This window comes from Rana temporaria, chromosome 10, assembly GCF_905171775.1.
Source record: "Rana temporaria chromosome 10, aRanTem1.1, whole genome shotgun sequence".
NCBI classification, from domain to species: domain Eukaryota; kingdom Metazoa; phylum Chordata; class Amphibia; order Anura; family Ranidae; genus Rana; species Rana temporaria.
This window is the reverse complement of record NC_053498.1, coordinates 81009809-81031963: the sequence shown is the minus strand read 5'-3', so window position 1 is coordinate 81031963 and position 22155 is coordinate 81009809. Positions and strand designations below refer to the sequence as shown.

Below are 22155 nucleotides of genomic sequence, written 5' to 3'. Positions count from 1 at the left end.
GTGCTGAAAAAAGCGGCTTATACTAGAGTATATACGGTATATAGTTTTTTTTATCTTTTTCATCATACAAGACTTGGATGTTAATTGTTCATGTTTAGTACAGATTTTCTGGTAATTCATTGTGTATGGTAGTCACTATTTTTTTGTTTATTAAGTATTGATTGTCCATTGGGCAGTGCGATCACACATTATATATATTTCATTGCACTGTACGTGGGAACACATTTAGTGATAGCAGCAGCTTCACATTTTAAATAAAATTAAGTGCCAGCGCACATCTTTATTATTTTTTCTACATAATTACTTAATCTGGTTGAAAAAAAAAAAACACCAATTCAACCAACAGAGAAAAAAAAAGAAAGAAAACCAACACTCTCAAATAGAAAACCTCCATATATAATATCCAATACCCACAGCTGACCCAGAGGAAGGCAAACAAAAACCACTAAAGCATGATCCAATTTGCCCCATGCTCCAATGACCAGTATGATTAAGCACTAGTGGGCGGGGTGAACTATCAGGGGGTGTGGTCTGAGGGGCTTTCTAGGATGATCGGCTTACGTGTGCGACAGTTTCTTGCTTTAATGTTCACCTCTCACTGGATGAGTCACTTTTCATGCCAACGACCCTGTAATTCCTGTGAGCACCAGCAGGGCTTTACATCTCAGCTTAGAGAAGCACCACTAGGCACACATGGACTTATTGATAATGCAAAATCCATCTATCACACCTTTATGTTTACCTCAAAGATTTCAAAGCCAGCTATGTCCAGGATCCCAATGAATGATGCACCTTGTCGCTTGGTCCTATCCAGCGCTCTGTTGATGCGATGGACCAGCCAGCGGAAAAGCCTTTCATAGAGCGCTTTAGCGAGAGCCTCAATAGCAAAGTCAGCCTGTAGAGGAAAAATGCAGACATTGGTGTCAGTGTAAAGTAAACCACCCCCGTGTGGGGTATGTGTGGTGTAGTGATGCCACATATAATAAATAATATGAATCTAAGAAAGCTCACCTGTTCCTTAGTCTGTGCCTTCTGGACGTAATCACGCCCAACTTTAATTTTCGGCATTAAGATGGCACGTGTAAACTCTGTCACATTAAGTCCCAAAAGATGGCACAGTTTCTGTGCAGCTACATAAAAACAGCAAAAAATATACATAAACTACCAACCAATGGAAGAGTTGATGAATAGGCATTATAAAGAAGCCCCAGAGAAGCAGTTCTATTATGTTATTCCTTTGGACCCAGGTGATCACATTGTTCCTTTCATGTATACAGTAAGTGAAGGAATAACTCTTGTCTCGGGCAATGGCCAGAATGGGCAGCAAAAGATAGGCTCTATACGTCAGTCCCTTGGTCCCTCAGCTACCTCCTGCTACTACAGGGCAGGACTACAGGAAAACAGTATTGGAGTGCATTATTGATATACTTCATGAGTAAGGATGAGCTCCAGCGTGTTCGCATGGTACACGTGCAGAGCCCGCCAGGAAGTCTGCACGGCGCTGCGCTAATCACAGCCAGGGAGACATTTCCCGATCTCTGCAGCCGAGCATCGGGACAATGTCTCCCTGGCTGTGATTAGCACAGTGCCGTGCAGACTTCCTGGCGGGCTCTGCACGTGTACCATGCGAACACACTTCAGCTCATCCTCATTCATGAGGCACCATGCTGCAGTTGGGGGGAGAGTATTTCCGCATCTGTGCTAGTAAAAGTACTCCAACCTGCAGGGAATTCTGCATTCAAATTTTAGAGTGAGATATAATGCCATACCCATAGGCCTCATTTTACAAATGTGTTGCCCTCTGATCCTTGTCAGTTTGCTTTTTTAACCCCTTAAACCCCGCATGAGCATTGCATGCAGTTACTGAGCAGCTGTTGGGCGCCCCCATTCAACTGCAATACCGTCTGTCAAAAGTAACAGCAGAGATTATTTGTGTGTGATGCAACGTATCGCAGCTGTGGCATACAGTATGTAAACCCCCTTCCATTGTCTTTGCAGCTTAAGGGGAAGTGGCTGGGAGCAGAAAAAACAAGCTCACATAAGACAGAAATAGGATAAGATGCAAGGCTACAAAATGAAAGCCTGCTACCCTCATAAAATTTGGCAATCTTAGGCAGAAGCCAAAGATTAATTGCATGGCACAGTGGTGCAAATTGATGGCACAGTGGCTGCGTTTGATGGCATGTAACAGTGGCTGCGTTTGATGGCATGTAACAGTGGCTGCGTTTGATGGCATGTAACAGTGGCTGCGTTTGATGGCATGTAACAGTGGCTGCGTTTGGGCACAGTGAGACTGCAATTTTTTTTTCCTTTGCGCCCCCCCAAAACTTTTGAGCACCAGCCGCCACTGCACCTGAGGATAGTCCTTTCACTAGGCATATGTAAGTGTTTACAACCACTTTAAGTTTTGTAAATGAAAGATAGAAGCAGATTTGTAATCCACAACTTCTCCAGATCCTAGCTTCTTCTGTTTTGATAAATTCTCCTCATTGTAGCTGGAGCAAATGCAGTTCCCCAGAAATAAAAAAATCTATACAGTTTTGAATGAAGTACAGAACATTCACAAAAGCATGATTTATAAGAAATTGTACATACAGTAAATATTTAGATCTTCTGTACAATGGGATCTGTCCACATATGAATGTTCTAAGATTGATGTTAGCGGATTTGGATTCATTGTTTTGTTCAGGCAAACTCTAAAAGCATGCAGATAAGTATGACAGCTTGTATTGTTGAAATGCAATTTAATCCACTGTGACATGAATTGAAGACAATGCGGAGGTCACAGGGGGATACCCAATACAATATCAGTAAAGAATGACACACCTGTGTTATCTGGCATGGATGCTTGGTCTGTGTTCCTCTCCTTCCGAAAGATAATATTGCCAAACTGGAGAACAGCCGATACCATCCTCAGCATTGCTAGGTGAAAGAAATTAAAACACAATAATTAAGGGATGCTCGCTATAAACACAACAAACTGTATATATATTGTAAATAGCATTTCACTTATGTTACATATCCATTTCAGGTTGTTGGGGAGAATTGTTTTACATTTCCTAACCTCTTGCCGCCCATGTAAAACACATTTGCAGCAGAAAAAGGGTGGGCTTCAACGCCCACACGTGGCACATATGTGCCTTGAGGAAGTCTCAAGCTACTGTTAAAGCTTAAAGTGGAAGTAAACCCACTCTCATCCTTTCTAAACTACTGCCATAGTGCTGATCTATAAGGATATAGATGCCTCCTGCATGTATCCTTACCTGTCACATGTCTCCCCTCTGTCTGTTATAAGAACTGAAAAACTGCAGATTCTGTGGGTGGGTCTGTTGTCTGGAGCTCGGTGGGTGGAGTCGTGATGTCAGTAGACTCCCCGCCCTCCTCTACACTCCCCTTGTCAACATGCAATTTTTCCTATGCATTCCTTACACTAAATTCTGCTATGATCACTAACATCCAGTCAAAATCCAGAAAAGTAACCACATGACTTCAGAAAAGGAGTGGGAATAAAAAATGATGCCCGTCTCCAAGCTAGTGCATGAGATATGTAAATAACCTGTCACTCACAGCAAGGGGGCGGAACGGACCAAGGTTTTTCTCTGTAAGTCTGTTTTATTTCACTGAACAATAAAAGAGGATTGCTCAGAGCTGTATTAACTCTATGCGGCAAGACTGGGCACAGATGATAGGAAATCGTATACTGTACATTGTGACATCAAAAAAAAAATAATACAATTTTTTGGGTTTACATCCAAAAATACAGAAAATCAGCTTAAGGGACCTAAGATTGTGTCCTTTGTGCCTATTCCTCTTTCATTCATGTCCCCCCACCACCACCGCTGTAAGCTTCCATTGGGTTAATACAATTAAGGTGTTGCCACGGGCTCTCATCAGCAGAGTCTGACTATAGTTGCCCTTGATGAGAGCCTGTGATACCCCTTCAACTGTCTTAACCCCCACCCCACTGTAAGATTACAGCAGCAGGGCTGGGGGATGGCATGGACAGAGGAGAATTTCTAATAACAGAAGAGATATCAGTACAAGTGACATCCTAATGCCTGTAAGTTATGTCCCTTGTGCTGATTGTTTTATTTTTTATTTTAGCTACACTTAAAATGTAAGAATGCAGGCAGCCATAGGTATATAGTTTGGTCACTACACAGTGGCTAAGTGGTTAGCATGTCTGCACTTACACAATACACTAATATAAACATCTAAAACAATAATCAACACTACTAATCATTCCTTATGGCACAGCGGCCTTCTACCTACAGTACATGTGATGCTTTCCTTTTGCCCTTGTCTTTTGCCTTTGGAGCTTCCCACACTACAATTTCTGGTGGAATTTTTACTAACTGGCCTACATGTGCCTTCTTCCTATTTACTTTATTTTGGAAACACAGAGGGCTAGATTCAGATAGACTCGTCTATCTTTATGCCCGGCGTAACGTATCTCAGATATGTTACACTGCCGTAATTTAGGGTGCAAGTTCTGTATTCAGCAAGAACTTGCGCCCTTAGTTACGGCGGCATAACGTATCTGTGTCGGCGTAAGCCCGCTAAATTCAAAATGTGAATGATGTGGGCGTGTTTTATGTATATTAACTGTGCCCCAGCGTATTTGACGTTTTTTACTAACGCGAAAAAATCCCAGTGCGCATGCTCGAAAATCCGCCGCAAAACGTCATTGCTTTCGGCGTGAACGTAAATTACGTCCAGCCCTATTCGCAAACGACTTACGCAAACGACGTAAAATGTTCAAAACTCGACGCGGGAACGACGGCCATACTTAAAATAGTATACGCCTCATATAGCAGGGGTAACTATACGCCGAAAAAAGCCTAACGTAAACGATGTAAAAAAATGCGCCGGACGAACGTACGTTTCTGAATCGGCATATCTAGCTCATTTGCATATTCCTCGTTTAACTATACGGAAGCACCACCTAGCGGCCAGCGTAAGTATGCAGCCTAGGATACGACGGTGTAAAACACTTACGCCGGTCGTATCTTAGGGAAATCTATGCGTAACTGATTCTATGAATCAGGCGCATAGATACGACCGGCCGGACTCAGAGATAAGACGGCGTATCTGGAGATACGCCGGCGTATCTCCTCTCTGAATCTGGCCCACAATCTCTACTAGAAACTTTAATGCCATTTATCCAGCAGGTATAAAATTACAACATTTATAATACATACTGTACGTATTACTGTGAACTGTGCTTGAAATGTAATTATTATTATTATTTTTTTTTTAATACAATCTAATGATTACATGCCCCTGTATTGCAAAGTTTCTTTACATGACAGCGGCAACATTTTCATGTTGCTGAACAACATTCCATTGTCATCAAAATGGGGACAACCTGTTACTTACACATGATTTCTTCATGACTAATTCCCATGATTTTCATGGACTCCATTGTCTCGTGGAAGATCTCTTTGTCCTGCTGTCCTGGAATGGTGACATTTCCATTGGATAAAAAGCGATACTGATTGAAGCCCTCCAAAAGTAAGTCAGCTAGAAGAGAGAAAAAAAGAACACCATGTCAGCTGCAACAATAAAGGCATAATAAAAAAAATAAGTTAGAAGAAAAATAATATGTATATTTTTATGATGCAAGCATCAAAGGCAGATGATCATTTTTCTGATATTAGGAATTATTTGTGTTGCTTTTCACCAGTCATTCATATGAGAAGACTGGCCTATAGTATTACTATTTCCCCTGGTACTTCAACCACTAGTTTTACATTTTTTAAACTGCCTTGATAAGGGATGGTGAGTATAAGCTGCCGAGGGCATGGTGTTAAAGTGAACTTGTTTCTTTAACCTGCATGTTCTAGAAACAGTCTTTTTTTTTTGTTCAAATTTAACCAAAATGACAAATATTGGTGCTTACTGACTACTGTGCGTAACGAAACCCTCCGATCCTTTACAGCAGTGGTTCTCAACTCCTTAGTGCTATGACCCCTTGATAAAATTTGCAGAGTGCCCCTGATGACGCACGTTGGTGGAGAAACGTTGGGCCAGTGGAGGAAGGCTAACGCTATTTTGCTATTGGAGGGCTGAACGGAAGAGCGCCATCTTACTGGTAGGAAGCACAGGTCGCTTTCATAACTACATGCCTGCTTTTTATATTTTACATGAGAGTGCATCCTTACACCATATAAAATAAACCTTTGTCTAAAGGGATGTCTGTGCAATGAGCTGTGTTTTTGTTTTCATTTCCTACACATGTGTTCATGCTATTGGAGCCTATTGGGTTATATGCCTTGCTGATCTCCAAGCTCACTTTGAAATTAAAAGTCCATAGAAGGAGGAGTGGTGGATGTTTTTTCTTTGAATGATCTACTATCCTGTGAATCAAGAGTTCCATCTGTTCATTGGGTTGGAATATCCTACATGTGCATTTTATATATTTTATATGTACTGACGGTAAGGGTCAGTGTGTTTGGGTGTTGGTGGAGGCTCGGCTATTATCCTTGCACTTGATTCCTCCTCTCTTCTGGATTTCTTTTGGATTGGATCCATATTTCAGATTGTCATCTATTTAAGTGATACATATGAACTTTATTTTTATTTTGTATTATTATTTTTTTATTATTATTTTAGCGCTACACTACAACTTTCAGTGTTACTCACTGTTACTCACTATTACTCGCTGTGTCTCCGACTTTGTGGTGTCTTGTAGCAGTGACACTTAAGCTGATATCAGGAGATAGGGTCTCCTCCAGCCCCTCCCACCTCACAATCCTCACCAGTCAGCTGACCTCTAGTCTCTTCCCCCCAACCATGCCGTGAACTGAATAGGTGGTTTCGAAGAGGCTGAGTGGGCAGCCGTGAGCTCCAGGAACAGCCCAGCTGGGCGACCACTGGCTCCAGAGACTGCCCTGCTGGGCAGCCGCAAGAAGGCTGGGAAAGTGGTGCGGGCTTCAGGAACTGCCCAGGATTTAGTGACCCCTGGCAAATCATCATTTGACCCCCCGAGGGGGTCCCGACTCCTAGGTTGAGAACCACTGCTTTACAGCCAAAAAGCTGCTATCTTGGCCTCTGTTTGATGTGCAGCTGCCATGATGCTACACATGTGATTAGTTATGACACCAGCCATTTGACGGCTTGACAGTTCAGCTGAGACACAAGCGACTGTGACAGTTATCATGCATGGCATGCCTTCAATGTAACTCTTTTGGGAAACTGTTAAATTGATGGGTTAAAGCACTTTTTTTTAAAAAAAATTATTGTGCGTTGGTACCTTGACCACTTGCTGACATTTTTGCGATATATACCAGTACAACGTGCTACTCATGCGATTGCACGTGCCCCCTGGGGCGCATAGTGGCATGGTCTACGGTGCTTGGTATTTAATTTCTTAATTTTCCAAATAATTTGGACAGAAAAATACAACTTGCCATGCCTCTTGCTAAAAACATTGGACTACTTTCCAAAAAAAGGGGGGTAATTTGGGGAGTATTTGTACTGTCCTGGCATCTTAGGGCCTCAATAAATGAGATTTACTGATTGCTGTCAGTACAATAGAATTGATACATTTTCAAATATATATACCAAAGTTTGTAGACTTTTTCCTACAGACTAAATAATATACACTGATTTGGGTTATTTTTACCAAAGAAATGTAGCAGAATACATTTGGTCTAAATGTATAAAGAAAAAAACATGCTTCTTTTCAAAATTTTCAGTATTTTTTAGTTTAGTTAGCAAAAAATAAAAAACAACAGTGGTGATGAAAAATACCACAAAAAGGAAGCTCTATTTGGGTACAGGGCTGCATGACCGCGCAATTGCCAGTTAAAGCTGCACAGTGCTGAATAGCAAAAAATGCCCTGAACCTCCTTCCGGAGGTCAAGTAGTAAAACACTCCATATGAACAAAGGTGCATAAATCATGACTGTACCCTCTCTGTTTTTCTTGTTTTATTTAGCATGCCGAAAGGAAACAGGAAATGGAAATATAAAAGAATACCACCTAAATGGCAATTAAAGTACTCCAAAATGCCAAACTACGAATATATTTGCTTTGGTATCCGGTAGTGTCTTACACACAGGACTTCACCCAAAGAGCAAATAACATTACTTTAGTTTGAGTACATTTAAAACGTGAGGAACATCACACAACAAAAAAGTGATACCCTTAAAATATTAACATCTCAATATTCCAGATAGCGCACAATATAACTAAACAAGGCTAAATCCTCTGGAATGTGCGTCTAAAACGTAACCGCTTACTTTTCACATGCTCCCCTGCTCCCGCTAAGATCTGGTAAAAAACATGGAATGCCCTTTCATCCTTGGCTTGGCGAATTGCTCGGGATTTCTCCAGTAAATCTGTAAGAGGCAGTTAAGGGGGGTACCAAGAAAACTTAATGGTGACATTATAATTAAATAGGAGCTTTGGAATACCAGTAAAAGTCTTTTGCTCTTGTGCAAAGGTCAAAGTTTTGGTCGGTTTTTGTGGATCACAAAACATCATTCTTCTTCATACTAAGAAAGCTTTTAGTTAGACACAAAGTACTTTTTTTTCTATACAAAGGAAGAGGGAACATCGCTTCTAAGTGTAGTAGGTCTTGACATTTTAAGTCTTCATGTACACATAGCCTACTTTGACCGCTGGCCACGAGAAAATGTGTCAAAATCGCTATTTTGTCGTGCTTTGCGGTTGGTATTCAAAACTTTCCTATTCTGAACGCGATTCTTCCTCGTTCAGGAGAGGGAGGTTGATGCTCCCCTAACCACAGCAGCTCCTAAACTCTGGGGCGTTTTTTTTTCTAAACTTTATTGAAATGTCACAAAATTACCTTTTATTCATCTTTATGCATCCCAACAATGCAAAACAAATATAGAACTTCTGCATTTTTATTTACAACAACCCACCTTTTGTTGAGCCTGCATCAATGAGAGCAAATCAACGCGGCTCAACTGATGTGGTGTGAAAGAGCCACAAATCTTACTTAACTGCAGAAAAATTAAGTTTCCTGTGCTCTATGGCAGAGTGGTGCAAATCCCAGGACTGGATGGCCAGAAATACAAATTCTTTGATAGGTAAAACAGCCTCCATATATATTGTGGGTATTTAGTTGTTTTATTGGGGTTCGGCTTTAATGTTGCAGTAATGAACGCTTTAAAAATGTCACCCACATTACCAAATAAACAAGAATAACAGAATATAGCAAATCTTTGCAATTCATGGAACAAAAGAAATGTGGTTTCAACAAAAGGGATAAAAACCAGGGCTGCTAAATAAATCATGTGGCCGTTTATCACAAATAACAAAAGAGCCATTCACTGGCGTAATGAGCAGTGTTACTGATGTATAGGTAGCGTAGGTGGGCTGTAGTATAACTGCATGCGCAGGCTGAAAGGATACAGGTTTCAATGTTGGCTCCAACGATGTATCCAGCGACATCAAAATTAATTCGGATAAATTTGCCCTAGGAGATTTCAATCAAAATATAAATCATAATGGAATGACAGAAATACAACACAAGCCAGCACAAGCTATTAGCACAGATTATATCTTCGTGTTTAGCTTAGGAGACTTAAATTCAATGGGACTCATTTATAAGAACAATGGTGTTGCTACATCATGGTTTTTATTCATTTTCCACCTTTCTGTTAACAATGATAATGTTCCGACAGTCGGAACATAATTAGTTGGTTTGACAATCTTCAGCTAATCTTTGGGCAAGACTTTATAAACAAGATCAACCATGTGAGTCAGAAAGTTGTTTCATTTAGAATCTACTCATATTAAATATGTAAAGTTTGGGGACTTAGGCCCAGATTCACAGCCGAAATACGACGGAGTATCTCTCAGAGTATCTATGCGACTGATTCATAGAATCAGTTACGCATAGATATCCCTAAGATCCGACAGGTGTAATTGTTTTACAACGTCGGATCTTAGGATGCAATACCGCGGCCGCCGCTGGGGGGAGTTTGCGTTGTAAACCAGCGTCGGGTATGCAAATTAGTAGTTACGGCGATCCACAACGGTTTTTCGCGTTCGCTACGTCGCTGCTAGTCTACTTTCCCGTCGCAAAGTTAGTCGTCTTTTTTGGTGCCCTAACTTTACACAGCACACGTATGTGCTGTATAAAGTATGGACGTCGTTCCCGCGTCGAAATTTGAAAATTTTTCCTTCTTGCGTAAGACGTCCGGGAATACGGAAGTACGCTACGCATGTCGCCGTTCGAAAAAATGACGTCACTTCACGCAAAGCACGGCAGGAAATTCAAAAGGGAGCATGCGCAGTAGGTCCGGCGCGGTATCACGCCTAATTTAAATGGCACACGCCCCTTTGAATTACGCGGGCTTACGCCGGAGGCCGCCGGCGGAAGTTTTCTCGCAAGTGCTTTGTGAATCAGGCACTTGCGATGAAAACTTGCGGCGGTGTAACGTATCTACGATACGTTACGCCGCCGCGATTCTATGTGAATCTGGCCCTTAGTGACTAGAGCCCTAAGCATTACAAAAAGTAATATAAATGTGTCAGTATCAGATACCACTAGGGGGAGTAAGGACTTATCCAAACCACAGATCATTTACACCAATTACACTAAAGTTGTGATGAAACAGAAAAGATTGTTGCACATATTAAATTATTTTACTGGTGAGATGATACACTGGCAATTTCTTGAATATGCTAGAACAGTGGTCTCCAAACTATGGCATATGGGCCGCATGTTGCCCTTTGCCTTTATCCAACCCTTGGGGCACTATTCCTCCCACTGACACCAACAAAGAAGCACCATTCCTCCCACTGACACCAAAAAAGTGTCACCTTTTCTCCTACTGACTAACACAGAGACACTATACCTCCCACTGACCAGCAAAGGGACACTATTCCTCCCACTAACCAGCAAAGGGACACTATTCCTCCCACTGACCAGCAAAGGAACACTATTCCTCCCACTGACCAGCAAAGGAACACTATTCCTCTTACTGACACCAACAAAGGGACACTATTCCTCCCACTAACCAGCAAAGGGACACTATTCCTCCCACTGACCAGCAAAGGAACACTATTCCTCTTACTGACACCAACAAAGGGACACTATTCCTCCCACTGACACCAACAATAGGGATTAATTCCTCCTACTGATACCAATGAAAGGGCACAATTCCTCCTCCTACAGACCACAGCTGCTATGTCATTTTGTAACTCCCACTTACCACCAAGCCTTAAATATTGTTGACTCCCACTGACACCGGGCATTTTCTACTCCCAGAGGCCACAGTCTGGCCCTTCTGAAGTTCGAAGGTCAGTAAACTGGCCCTTTGTTTAGAAAGCTTGGAGACCCCTGTACTAGAATGGCCAGTGTGTGTACAAATGTTTAGTAACAATATATAACATATTATTTACTCTGATTGGGCTTTTAACATTGTAATTTTTGATTTACCCATATGTCCTACTTATACTCTGTTTTGTCTATTTTAGATTAAAAAATAAAAGCATACAATTTGTTTAAAGCTGAAAGAAACAAATGCAATTTAAAGGTTGATTGTTTGGAGGATAACATGATGGGGTCTATTCATTAATGTTTTCAGACAGCATTCACAAAACTTTCACACAATATTAACATTTTTTTCCATAACATTCAATTAGAAAAAATGTGTGACTAATGGGTGAAAGTTAAGTGCTTCCTGGCTGAAAACATTGATAAATTGATTAAAATATTCCTAAAAGTATATTTAAATCCAAAACTTATTGTGTTGTCTATGTCCCCTTGGGGAATTTCCCTTTACAGCCTCTCCTAGAGACATAAAAGGACGCAAGGAAAATATGTCTAAAGTGGAGGTAAGTCCCCTCTTAGACAGTTGACACTAGACGGGTTGCCATGTTAGAGGATTTTGACCCATCTAATGTGGTGACAAATATACAATAATGGATTTTCCATCACCTGCTATCCCAGTAATAATGGTTAAAAGGATAAATAGAAAGAAATACATTTTCCCAACAGGAACATGGACAGCAATAAACACCCAAAAGCGGTTTCAACCCTTTCCTATCAAAAACGAAAAGATTGTTTTGAGAATATCAAACTCAACTTGAGTCACTTCCTATTTTGTGCTTGCTTAGAGACATTGGCTAGGAACAAATTCCACAAAAGCAAGAATACCTATTATACGTTTGTTATTTTTGCACCAAAAATCAATTGCTATGAAGTGGTTATCTCCCAGTCCTCCCATATTTAAGAACTAGCGATTGCAAGTGAACTCCACCTTATTGATTTTTAAAAAAAGGTAAATAAAATTAGGGGCACTCCTAACAAATTTTCCCCTCTCTCTTTAGACTCACTTAGGTTACTACAATGTTAATTTAATTGGTTATAGTTGTGCTATCATGGAACAGGGCATGCCCAATATTATCTTGGTCCAAGATGTTCGGGCAATTGGAACTGGACGGTTCTATATAACACATGGCAGTTCTTTCATATATATACCTGATACCGTTGCAATAGAGATACAGTACTTGTTACTGTGTTTGCTCTATGTCAATGTGATGTTTTGACGTGTATTTTCAAAAATTACCTGCTGGAAGGCTTATGCCTCGTATACACGGTCGAACTTTTGACCGTGCAAAAGTCTGCCGCGACCCAGTCGGAAGTCCGACGGACAAAAAGAGAACACGTTCTCTAAGGTCCGTCAGACTTCCGACAAAAAAAGTCAGATGGAGGCTACACACAACTGGACTTTCTGAGAAAAAAAGCCCGTCTGACTTTTTTTCTCGGGAAGGTCCGGCCATGTGTACGAGGCATTACTCATGTCTGATTTTGTACACGAGTGTCATTTTTTATGTTTCTAATAAAAAACATTTGACCAAATTGATTTTTGAATATACATTTCTCTTCTTAAAGCGGAGGTTCACACAAAAAGTGAACCTGCGCTTTTTGGATCCCTCCCCCCCTCTGGTGTGACATTTGTCACCTTTCAGGGGGGAGGGGGGTGCAGATACCTGTCTGAGACAGGTATTTGCACCACTTCCGGGTTCGGATCCCCGCGGGGAATCCAGCCTGGCACGTCATCCCCCCCGCTGTCTTCTGGAAAACACTGTTTCCAGGAGAGAGCGGGGACCAGTGACGGCGCGCCGCGATCCTCGCGCATACGCAGTAGGGAATCAGGCAGTGAACCTGCAAGGCTTCACTTCCTGATTCCCTCACCGAGGATGGTGGCGGAAGCAGCGGAGGACCGAGCGATTGCTCAGCCTCGGCTGCTGGCATCGCGGGCGCGCTGGACAGGTAAGTGCCAATTTTTTTAAAGTCAGCAGCTGCCGTATTTGTAGCTGCTGGCTTTTAAAAAAAAATTTGTCTGAACCTCCGCTTTAATATAAAATTCTTAAAAATTAAAATATAATACAATACAAGTGGAAGGGGTGTCTTCTTACAAAACGGGAAGAGTTGTCATTTTTCACAGTCTTGGCGTTCCCAAAAGCTTCCAAAATAGGGTTGGCTTGCAGGAGTTGATGCTCTAGCTCTCCCTGGGAATAAAAAAATATAGCCCAATATAATATATCTGCGTACTTTAGAAATACATAGTTTATAAACAAAAGAGCAAAAAAGAAAAAGGAATAAAAAAAAAACTGTGACATCACATGCTTTTAGTAGCCAAGAAAAGCTCAATGACTACTGTACATAAATAGAAAAGCTGCTCCTGCAGAAAAGAGGGCTTATCTTTGTCATTTGTATTTGTGAATTGCAGAAACAGACATGCAAGAGCAACTAAATTTTCTGTGCTTGCTTTGCATGTGCATAAGTTAAGGAGAATGGACCTTAAGTGGATGTAAACCCAATTCATGAAATTTGAAATTTGAGCTGGGCACATATATCTGCAGTGTTTTGTTATCTCTCTTCAAAGAGCAGAGCTAAATCCTGTAGCTCTCACCTGAACCGTTCCTCTGTTATCAGCCTGATAACTCCTAACAAATTCTCGGACACATCAGATAAAAGCAGCCTGACATTTCTGTCAGGGGAGGTTGCTAAAATAGATTAGCAGGGAGCTGGCCCTGTTGCAAAACACCTCTGAGAGTCTATGCCTATGATGAGAGGGGGTGTGTGCCTTTCCTCCAATCAGCAATTTTTGCTATCTTGGCTGTGAGCCCAGACATCACACTCTGTTAATAAGGAAGAGAAATTTTCCTAAAACGATTTGAACTTTCTAAACAGTATATAAATGTGAAGACAGCAGATATACATGATATATATGTGATTTATGTAAAACCTATGTAGGGAGATTTGGTTCATCTCTGTGTATCATCTGAGGCTGTTCAATTCACTGGGTGTATGGAGGGTTTACATCCACTTTAAAGTAAAGGCATACTTTTGTAAGAAAAGCCCTGAACTTGTTAACCTCCCATAATCTATTATAACCAATATTAGCCCTCAGATACTGAGCAGTTGCAATTTACATTGGATTTCCAATGAGCAGCCTTGCTCCAGTTCACAGACACAACTACAAGCTCAATAGAGATGAATAGGATAGCCAAGTTGGACTCCCCCATTTATCTATAAGGGCCTGTGCCCATGGGCTTTGGGCTTGTGACAATGGCATCTTAATCAGGTTCTGAGATCAATGACAACATTTGCATGGCTGTTTCTGGTGTAAAATTGGCAACTTTCCGCACCATTAAATTTATACAAGTACATTTTCATTGTAAAAGTCTGTCACTGATACTCATAGAATGTATGATATTTAGACGTAGAAACAATCACAACAAAAATTTAAACTAACCCTAATGGTAAAGTGAACCTGTGTCCAGATCATACACACTACTATTACCATATTCTGAACAAGCAGTAAACAAGGCCTCACATCTGTTGCTATAAGTACTGTACATAAATTCATTTTCAAAATGTATAACACAGGTCTTGGCAGCCTGGCATCCATGTTATGTAAACACACAGCAGGTGTTCCTAAACTCTTAGAAACCACTAAAACTGGCTTTAAGGCATCCAGTGTAAATTGTGGGAATATTTCCATGCCAAGGTGAGATAGCTACAGCAGCTGTATATTCCAGATGAGTAGAAATACACATACAATTTTCAGTGGATGCCTCAAACTGCCTGGGTACATAACCTGTAAGGACCTTGAGAATGAATAAGTTCATATTACAAGTATCTAGAGAGGTTAGGGATGGTTTGTTCAAAAGCTATTTTACTGCATGGTAATAATGTAAACAGGTTAATATGCATAGTCTGGGTGCAGGTAGATTTAATTCTCTAGTAGGCACATTATCTAAATGCACATATAACTATTTGTAAAATATATTTTGGATGGTCTATCAAAACATATATATATACACACGCGCGCATATATATATATATATATATATATATATATATATATATAAATAAATTTAAATGGTTGTTGTTTTTTTTTTATAAAAATAACAAACATGTCTATACTGAGATGTTCTGGTTGTGCATATAGCAGCCTCGACCCTTCTCTTCTGGGGTCCCTGGCTGGCACTCTAGGCCCCTCCTCTTCTTTGGGTGCCCCAGGGAAAGCTGCCTTTCAGTGGGACTGACCCCTGCTCTCGTGTTACTGGATTTAATTGACAGCAGCGGGAGCCAATAGCTTCTGCTGGTATCAATCTGTCCAATGAGGTGAGAGACATCGGCTGGAGCCACATAGCTGGATCAGATTGGGCTCAGGTAAGGAAAGGGGGGTCTGGGGGGCAGCTGCAGCACAGAAGGTTTTTTACCTTAATGCATAGAATGCATTAAGGTGAAAAGCCTTAAAGTGGATGTAAACTTGATTCATGAAAATCTTTCTGCTGCTTCGTTCTTTTGTTATCAGCATCATAACTTCTGACAAGTTCTCCAACAACCAAGAAAAAACAGCCAATTTGTGTCAGGGTAGGTGCTATAAATAGATTAGCAGAGAGCTTGTATTGTCACAGCACAGCTTTGCACATTCCTTCCATCTTCTGCCTATGTTGAGGGGGGGGGGGGCTTTCCTCAAACAGCTGTCACACAGTGTATGCCCAGACTACACTCCCACAGCTGAACAGGAAGAAAAAAATCTCTAACACCATGTGCACTTTCTAAAGAATATAGCAAGCTGAAGACAGCAGATCTACATGTAAAATGTATGTAGGGAGATATTGGTTCATATATATATATATATATATATATACACACACACACACACAGCTAACACATACAAAAATTATACAAAAATATAAACAAATGTAACAATGAAATAAAATAAAACAAAATGAGTTACTCACATATGACATGATACTGGAGTTCTGGGTCAAAACACAAACAGCACGTAAAAAACAAACAAAAAAAAAGGATAACACAAATGTTATTGACAGAAAAAAAAAATAGTAACTGTAAGCAATAAATAAAAAACAATGTCAATAAAATAAAAAAATAAAAATAATAATGCTTTTTAAAGGAAATTAAAACACCAAACAGAAAACTGATGAGTAAACAATAAGTTAAAAATAACAATTGACAGATGGTGGTTTGAGGATCTGACCATTAATTGGATGTTCTCTAGAATGATGAAGGGACTGGCACAAGTATGTATGATTGTATCAGCCAGGCGTACGGGCTTATCCACTAAGCATACCCCTCAACTCTGACCGTATAACTAGTCATCGGTTATGAAAGTGCAACCTGGCCAATTAATTCCTAACAAAATATCAATCATCTAGGCATGACCCAACACACACAAGCATGCATGTTTTTGTTCAGAAACAATTGGTACTAGTTCTATTGAAGGAAACCAAGAAAGTTGGTTAATCAAAGTGAACTTGATGGGTAGACTCTTCAACAAAAGCCTGGCAAAGGTTTCTGATAAGGTCTGTTGTACCCTATAGTCTTCCCTTCAATTTTTGGACTCACCAGATGTACATTCCTTATCTTCACTCGCTCGTCACTCCAAGAAAGACCGCCATGTGTATGCTTTGAGTAGGTCCATTTAGAACTTAGAAATCTTAGAAAGCACCAGCAAAGTCACATAGATTGAGTCACATGTCCCCCACCCCCCCTCAGGTTTTGGAAGTACCTGGTATTTTCTTTATACCCAGTAACTAAATTGAACATCAAGATAGAAAAGTATGTTCTACTGTTATGTCCTGCTGGGTAGGGGAAGAGGGGGCATTAAAGTAAACCTGTTGTTTTGCACTGCATTGGTAAAGCAAAGGTTTGCTTAAAAAACGGTCAATCAATTCCCAAAATTCCAGCTCTGCACATCCAGCTTGCCTCACGCAGCAACATATAAAAACATGTAATTTGGAGGTATAGACTGTGTAACCATCATCTATAACGTGTTGAACTGAAAAGTATCAGGTTGGGGGAATCTTACATGTTGCTCTAAATAGCAACCACATTTACTTTCATTCTGACCCGTGATCTGAGAACAGCGGAACTTCAGTTTAAACTCATGCCTTACGCAACTCAATATACTGCATTTAGGAAAGCTGATCTATGCAGAAGCCTTAATGCTTGCTAATGTATGCATGCACACATTTAATTTACTTTATCATTGTCAATGTTTAATGTACAGAAAGCAGAATCCAAAGTGGTACTAGAGAGGTAATAAATCTACGTAGTATTGCTTTTCTTGCACCTGCTTCCATATGTCACTAAAAATAGCTGATGTCACTGCAATTACACCTCGCTCCCTAGTAGTTAAAAAGGTAATATGTAACACAAACTGTGTCTGTCTCTAATAATAATGGCAATAACCATTCAAATGGATGTGTAGCTAGCCCCTAGGCTACAATTCTTTGCATGAATACATGTGTATATGTCATCAAGGTCTAGTAAGTAAAATAAAGTCTAGCCAAAAGTGATACTTCATCTGTAGGTTGAGTATGAGGGGCTAAATCACCTACTGAGTTCCTACTAAAATACTTAGCCCAGCTTTTCTCAACCTGTTTTTCCCATTGTGGAACCCTTCAAATAACTTTCTGGGCTCAGGGTACCCTTGCTAATTACTACTATATCTACAGCTCACAGTACGTTGATGTGATGATCACCAGGAAGACTGTTCCTTACATTTGTGGCCATTGGGAAGACTCCCTACCATACATATGGCTAAAAAAATCCTTGGTGACGGTTGTTGCTCATCTAAGAGGCAGAAGCTAGGTAGATAGCGGTAGATAGGGTCGTAAGAGGAGAAATAAGGGAGTAAGAGTCAAAACTTCTGTCAAGTTATTATTGCTGTGATGGGGAGGGGGTCAGAGCTCCTTATTTCCTGTTACGGTGACACAGTATAAGAAATGAGAAGGTGCAGATGTGACAGGACAGGAAGGCATAGAAAGCAACTCCTCCCCACTACACTAATTACATGTGCATTTTGTTGCTGTCTGTGTACTCAAAAGAAAGATATCCTAGTAATTGGTGTTCTTGGGACAGACTTGCCAAGCCCTATGAAAATGAATATTTTTATAAAGTCCATAAACACACAAACTGCTCTTTTCAAGAAGGATTTGCTCATGTGAACAGTGCCTAAATAGAAAAAAAAAAAAGCATAAAGCAGGAAAAGCCTACAGACGTCATTCTGAAGACCTGGATGTTCATCAGTACCGTTAGAATACGGTACTTAGCAAAGATCACAGCAAGGGTGCAATGCACAATATTAAAAGAGCAGATGAAGAACCCACCCTGGTAACAGCAAAGTCCATGGGCCAGATCCACGTAGCGCGGCGCCTTTTTTTACGTCCGGTGTAGCATATCTCAGATACACTACGCCGCCATAACTTACAGCGTATTTCCCTTATCCACAAAGAATTTGCGCCGTAAGTTACGGCGGCGTAGTATAAATGTGTCGGCGTAAGGGCGTGCTATTCAAAGTTGTGGGCGTGTTTTATGTTAATACGTCTTGACCCGACGTAAATGACGTTTTTTCTGAACGGCGCATGCGCCGTCCGTGGGGGTATCCCAGTGCGCATGCTCCAAATTAACCCACAACAAGCCAATGCTTTCGACGTGAACGTCATTCTACGCAAAGCCCTATTCGCGAACGTTTTACGCAAACGACGTACAGAACGTAAAAATTGGACGCTGGCCCGACGTCCATACTTAATATTGGCTACTCCTCATATAGCAGGGGTAACGTTACGCCGAAAAAAGCCTTACGGAAACGACGTAAAAAAATGCGCTGGCCGGACGTACGTTTGTGGATTGGCGTATCTAGCTAATTTGCATACTCGACATGGAATTTGACGGAAGCGCCACCTAGCGGCCAGCGTAAATATACACCTTAGATCCGACGGCGTACTAAGATGTACGCCAGTTGGATATAGCCCAGCTTCAGGCGTATCTTGTTTTGTGAATACAAAACCAAGATACGCCGGAGCAACCTAGAAGTTACGCGGCGTATCAATAGATACGCCAGCGTAACTGCTTCGTGGATCTGGCCCCATGTGTTCACTTGGAAAACACTGAACATGAATGGCATTCAACGAAAAGCACCAGAGAAGAAACCACTGCTCTCCAAAAGACATTGCTACATTTTACAGCACAGCCCACATGGATGTTCAACAAATGCTTTGTAAACAGGAAACAAATATAGCACATGAACACCAAAACTTCATCCCAACTGTGAAGCATAGTGGCTGGAGCAACCTGCTTTGCTGTCACTGGGCATGCATGGCTTTCCTTTGCAAAGTTAGCAACTCGCTAAAGTACTGTATCAAGAAATTGTACAGTAGAATGTCAGAGCAGGGGTCAGTCACCTAAATCAAAGCTGGGTGACAAGACAATGAAGTAAGTCAGCTTCAAAAGTAAGATATTTGGGAACCGCATAATACAACAGGGTTCACCAATTCTATTTTGTGGCTAGTCACTGCAGCTATTTCACTCCATCTAGCTTTTTGGTTAAGTTCCATAAATGCAAATTCAACAGATTTCAAAGAATCTGCAGAAAAACATGTTCTACATATTTAACATAATGATAGAATGTTAATTTCTAGACAGCATAATAAAACCCATGTTTAGTCAATGCACTACTCATAAAAATAAGGATGCTGATTTACTTTCCTTCATTTGATTCATCACAGTTTACTGTGTGTAAAAAAAGAAATGGTGACTCAAAAGTCATCTTGGCTTTTAGTTTAGTTCCAATTTGCAATGGATCCCGTTAAGGACCTGTGTTGAAAGACTTTTGGGTTTGCGTTGATGGCATCAGTCTGGCATAGTTCTGAGATCCTTCAGAGTTCAATGACAGGTACATTAGATCTGCATTTGACCTGTTCCAAGCGGATATTGCACTTCCATAGATTTGTACGTAAAATCAAAGCTCATCTAAGTGAACGAATGCCAGTCTACACAGGCCCTTAAGGCTAAGGTGACCTGGAACAGATTACGGTACTAAATACTAGCAAAATAAATTGTTAATTGGATTCTTGGACTCCAAGAGAAAGATCTCTTCAACTGAATTTCCAACTCTGCCTAACTACAGCAGCTAATATGAAACAGTCTGACCCTGATCACTTGAGTTTCTGTTTACTTAACATTTTGGAAAACACGGGAACTTTGAAGGAAGACTTCTCCAGTGGAGTCTCCGAGAGCCTCGTCGGTTTTGGGGGAATCAGTCTTTCGGAGAGAATTCATCTTGGAAATGATCACATGACATTTACTATAAATGTGTGGGCCTATTGTGCTAGTGGCATGCATTACAAAACCCATGCAGGATGCACACAAAGTCAACTTGCCTGGTATTTAATAGATTTGAAAGATTCCATCTGGTATTAGTAAGTGCACAAAATAATCAAGAAAGACAGTTAGTGACCAGAAACGTCAGGGCTCTCCGCTGTCTGAGAAGCCAGCGTTGTATTGCAGCCAAATATGCTGCTCCCAACACTTGGGCCTCTCCTAACTACAAGTGTGCTGCTTCTGTGCCTACTCAAGAGACAGACATGGTAGTGTTTCCATTACAAATCTCATGCAACATGTGTGATCCCACTGTAATACGTGCAGACATTGTAGAAAAGCATAATTACTGTTTACACCTCAGATGTTTTCATTGTTTCTGTCTGCAGTTCCAGTGGCGGGACTGTTCCCATGGGAAACTGGATTCTATGGCTGGTATACCTTTTACTGGATCAACATAAAGATCATACATTTATTCAAATTAAATGATGTCACAACAAATGGAGGGATATTGCTACTATTTTCAAAATGTTAATAACACTTAAGGATCAAAGTATCCATCTTTTTTACCCATGGCTCATTACAATTACTACATTTTTTTTAAATTCAATCAAGGGTAGTGTTTTAATCTTGGGTTAATTTTACATGAATGTTGGGTGAACACATTGATAAATAGGACTCCTTCGGCCGGTTTCACACAGGTTTCAGCTTGTATAAAAGCAGTGTGAACAGCAAGCTTTGATGAAGTACCATTCAACTCCAGTTTTAAATGTTGAACACAGAACCTAATGGGAGTGTTGATTGCCACTTTAAAGTGGAGGTTCACCCGGAAATGACAATTTTTAAGATTAGATTCATGCTCGTTTTGTCAAGGGGAATCGGGTAGTTTTTTTTAAATCAAAGCCGTACTTACCGTTTTAGAGAGCGATCTTCTCCGCCGCTTCCGGGTATGGGCTGCGGGACTGGGCGTTCCTTCTTGATTGATAGTCTTCCGACAGGCTTCCGACGGTCGCATCTATCGCGTCACGATTTTCTGAAAGTAGCCGAACGTCGGTGCGTAGGCGACGTATAGAGCCACACCGACGTTCGGCTTCTTTCGGCTACTCGTGACGCGATAGATGCGACCGTCGGAAGACTGTCAATCAAGAAGGAACGCCCAGTCCCGAAGACCATACCCGGAAGCGGCGGAGAAGATCGCTCTCTAAAACGGTAAGTACTGCTTCGTTTTTAAAAAAACTACCCGATTCCCCTTGACAAAATGAGCGTCACTCTAATCTTAAAAAACATTTTTAGGGTGAACTCCCACTTTAAGCAAACTGCTAGTAGGCTTCAGCAGGCTTTTCACAAGCTTCAAAAAATTCTGAAGCCTGCTAGCAACTCGTTTAAAATGGAAATCAACACTTTCATTAAAAAAGTGTGATAAACATTTATAAAGTGGAGTTGAATGGTACATTAAAAGCTTCAAAAAGCTTTCTGAAAGCTCTGCAAATGCTATGTGAAAGCTTGCTGTTCTAATAGAAGCCATG

The 22155-nt window shown here is 40.8% G+C and overlaps 1 protein-coding gene across 2 annotated transcripts in view; it reads right to left on the bottom strand.

The window, feature by feature from the left end:
* LOC120915237 (myosin-10-like) overlaps positions 1-22155 on the bottom strand; it is a 192777-nt gene that overhangs the window by 74942 nt on the left and 95680 nt on the right. For both annotated transcript variants that reach the window (XM_040325581.1, XM_040325582.1), the window contains exons 6-13: positions 16249-16269; positions 13405-13497; positions 9385-9448; positions 8247-8345; positions 5380-5523; positions 2827-2922; positions 1012-1130; positions 743-895 (exon numbers count right to left, since the gene is read on the bottom strand). In XM_040325581.1, coding sequence (XP_040181515.1) covers positions 743-895; positions 1012-1130; positions 2827-2922; positions 5380-5523; positions 8247-8345; positions 9385-9448; positions 13405-13497; positions 16249-16269 — 789 coding nt within the window. The remainder of the gene's footprint in view (positions 1-742; positions 896-1011; positions 1131-2826; positions 2923-5379; positions 5524-8246; positions 8346-9384; positions 9449-13404; positions 13498-16248; positions 16270-22155) is intronic.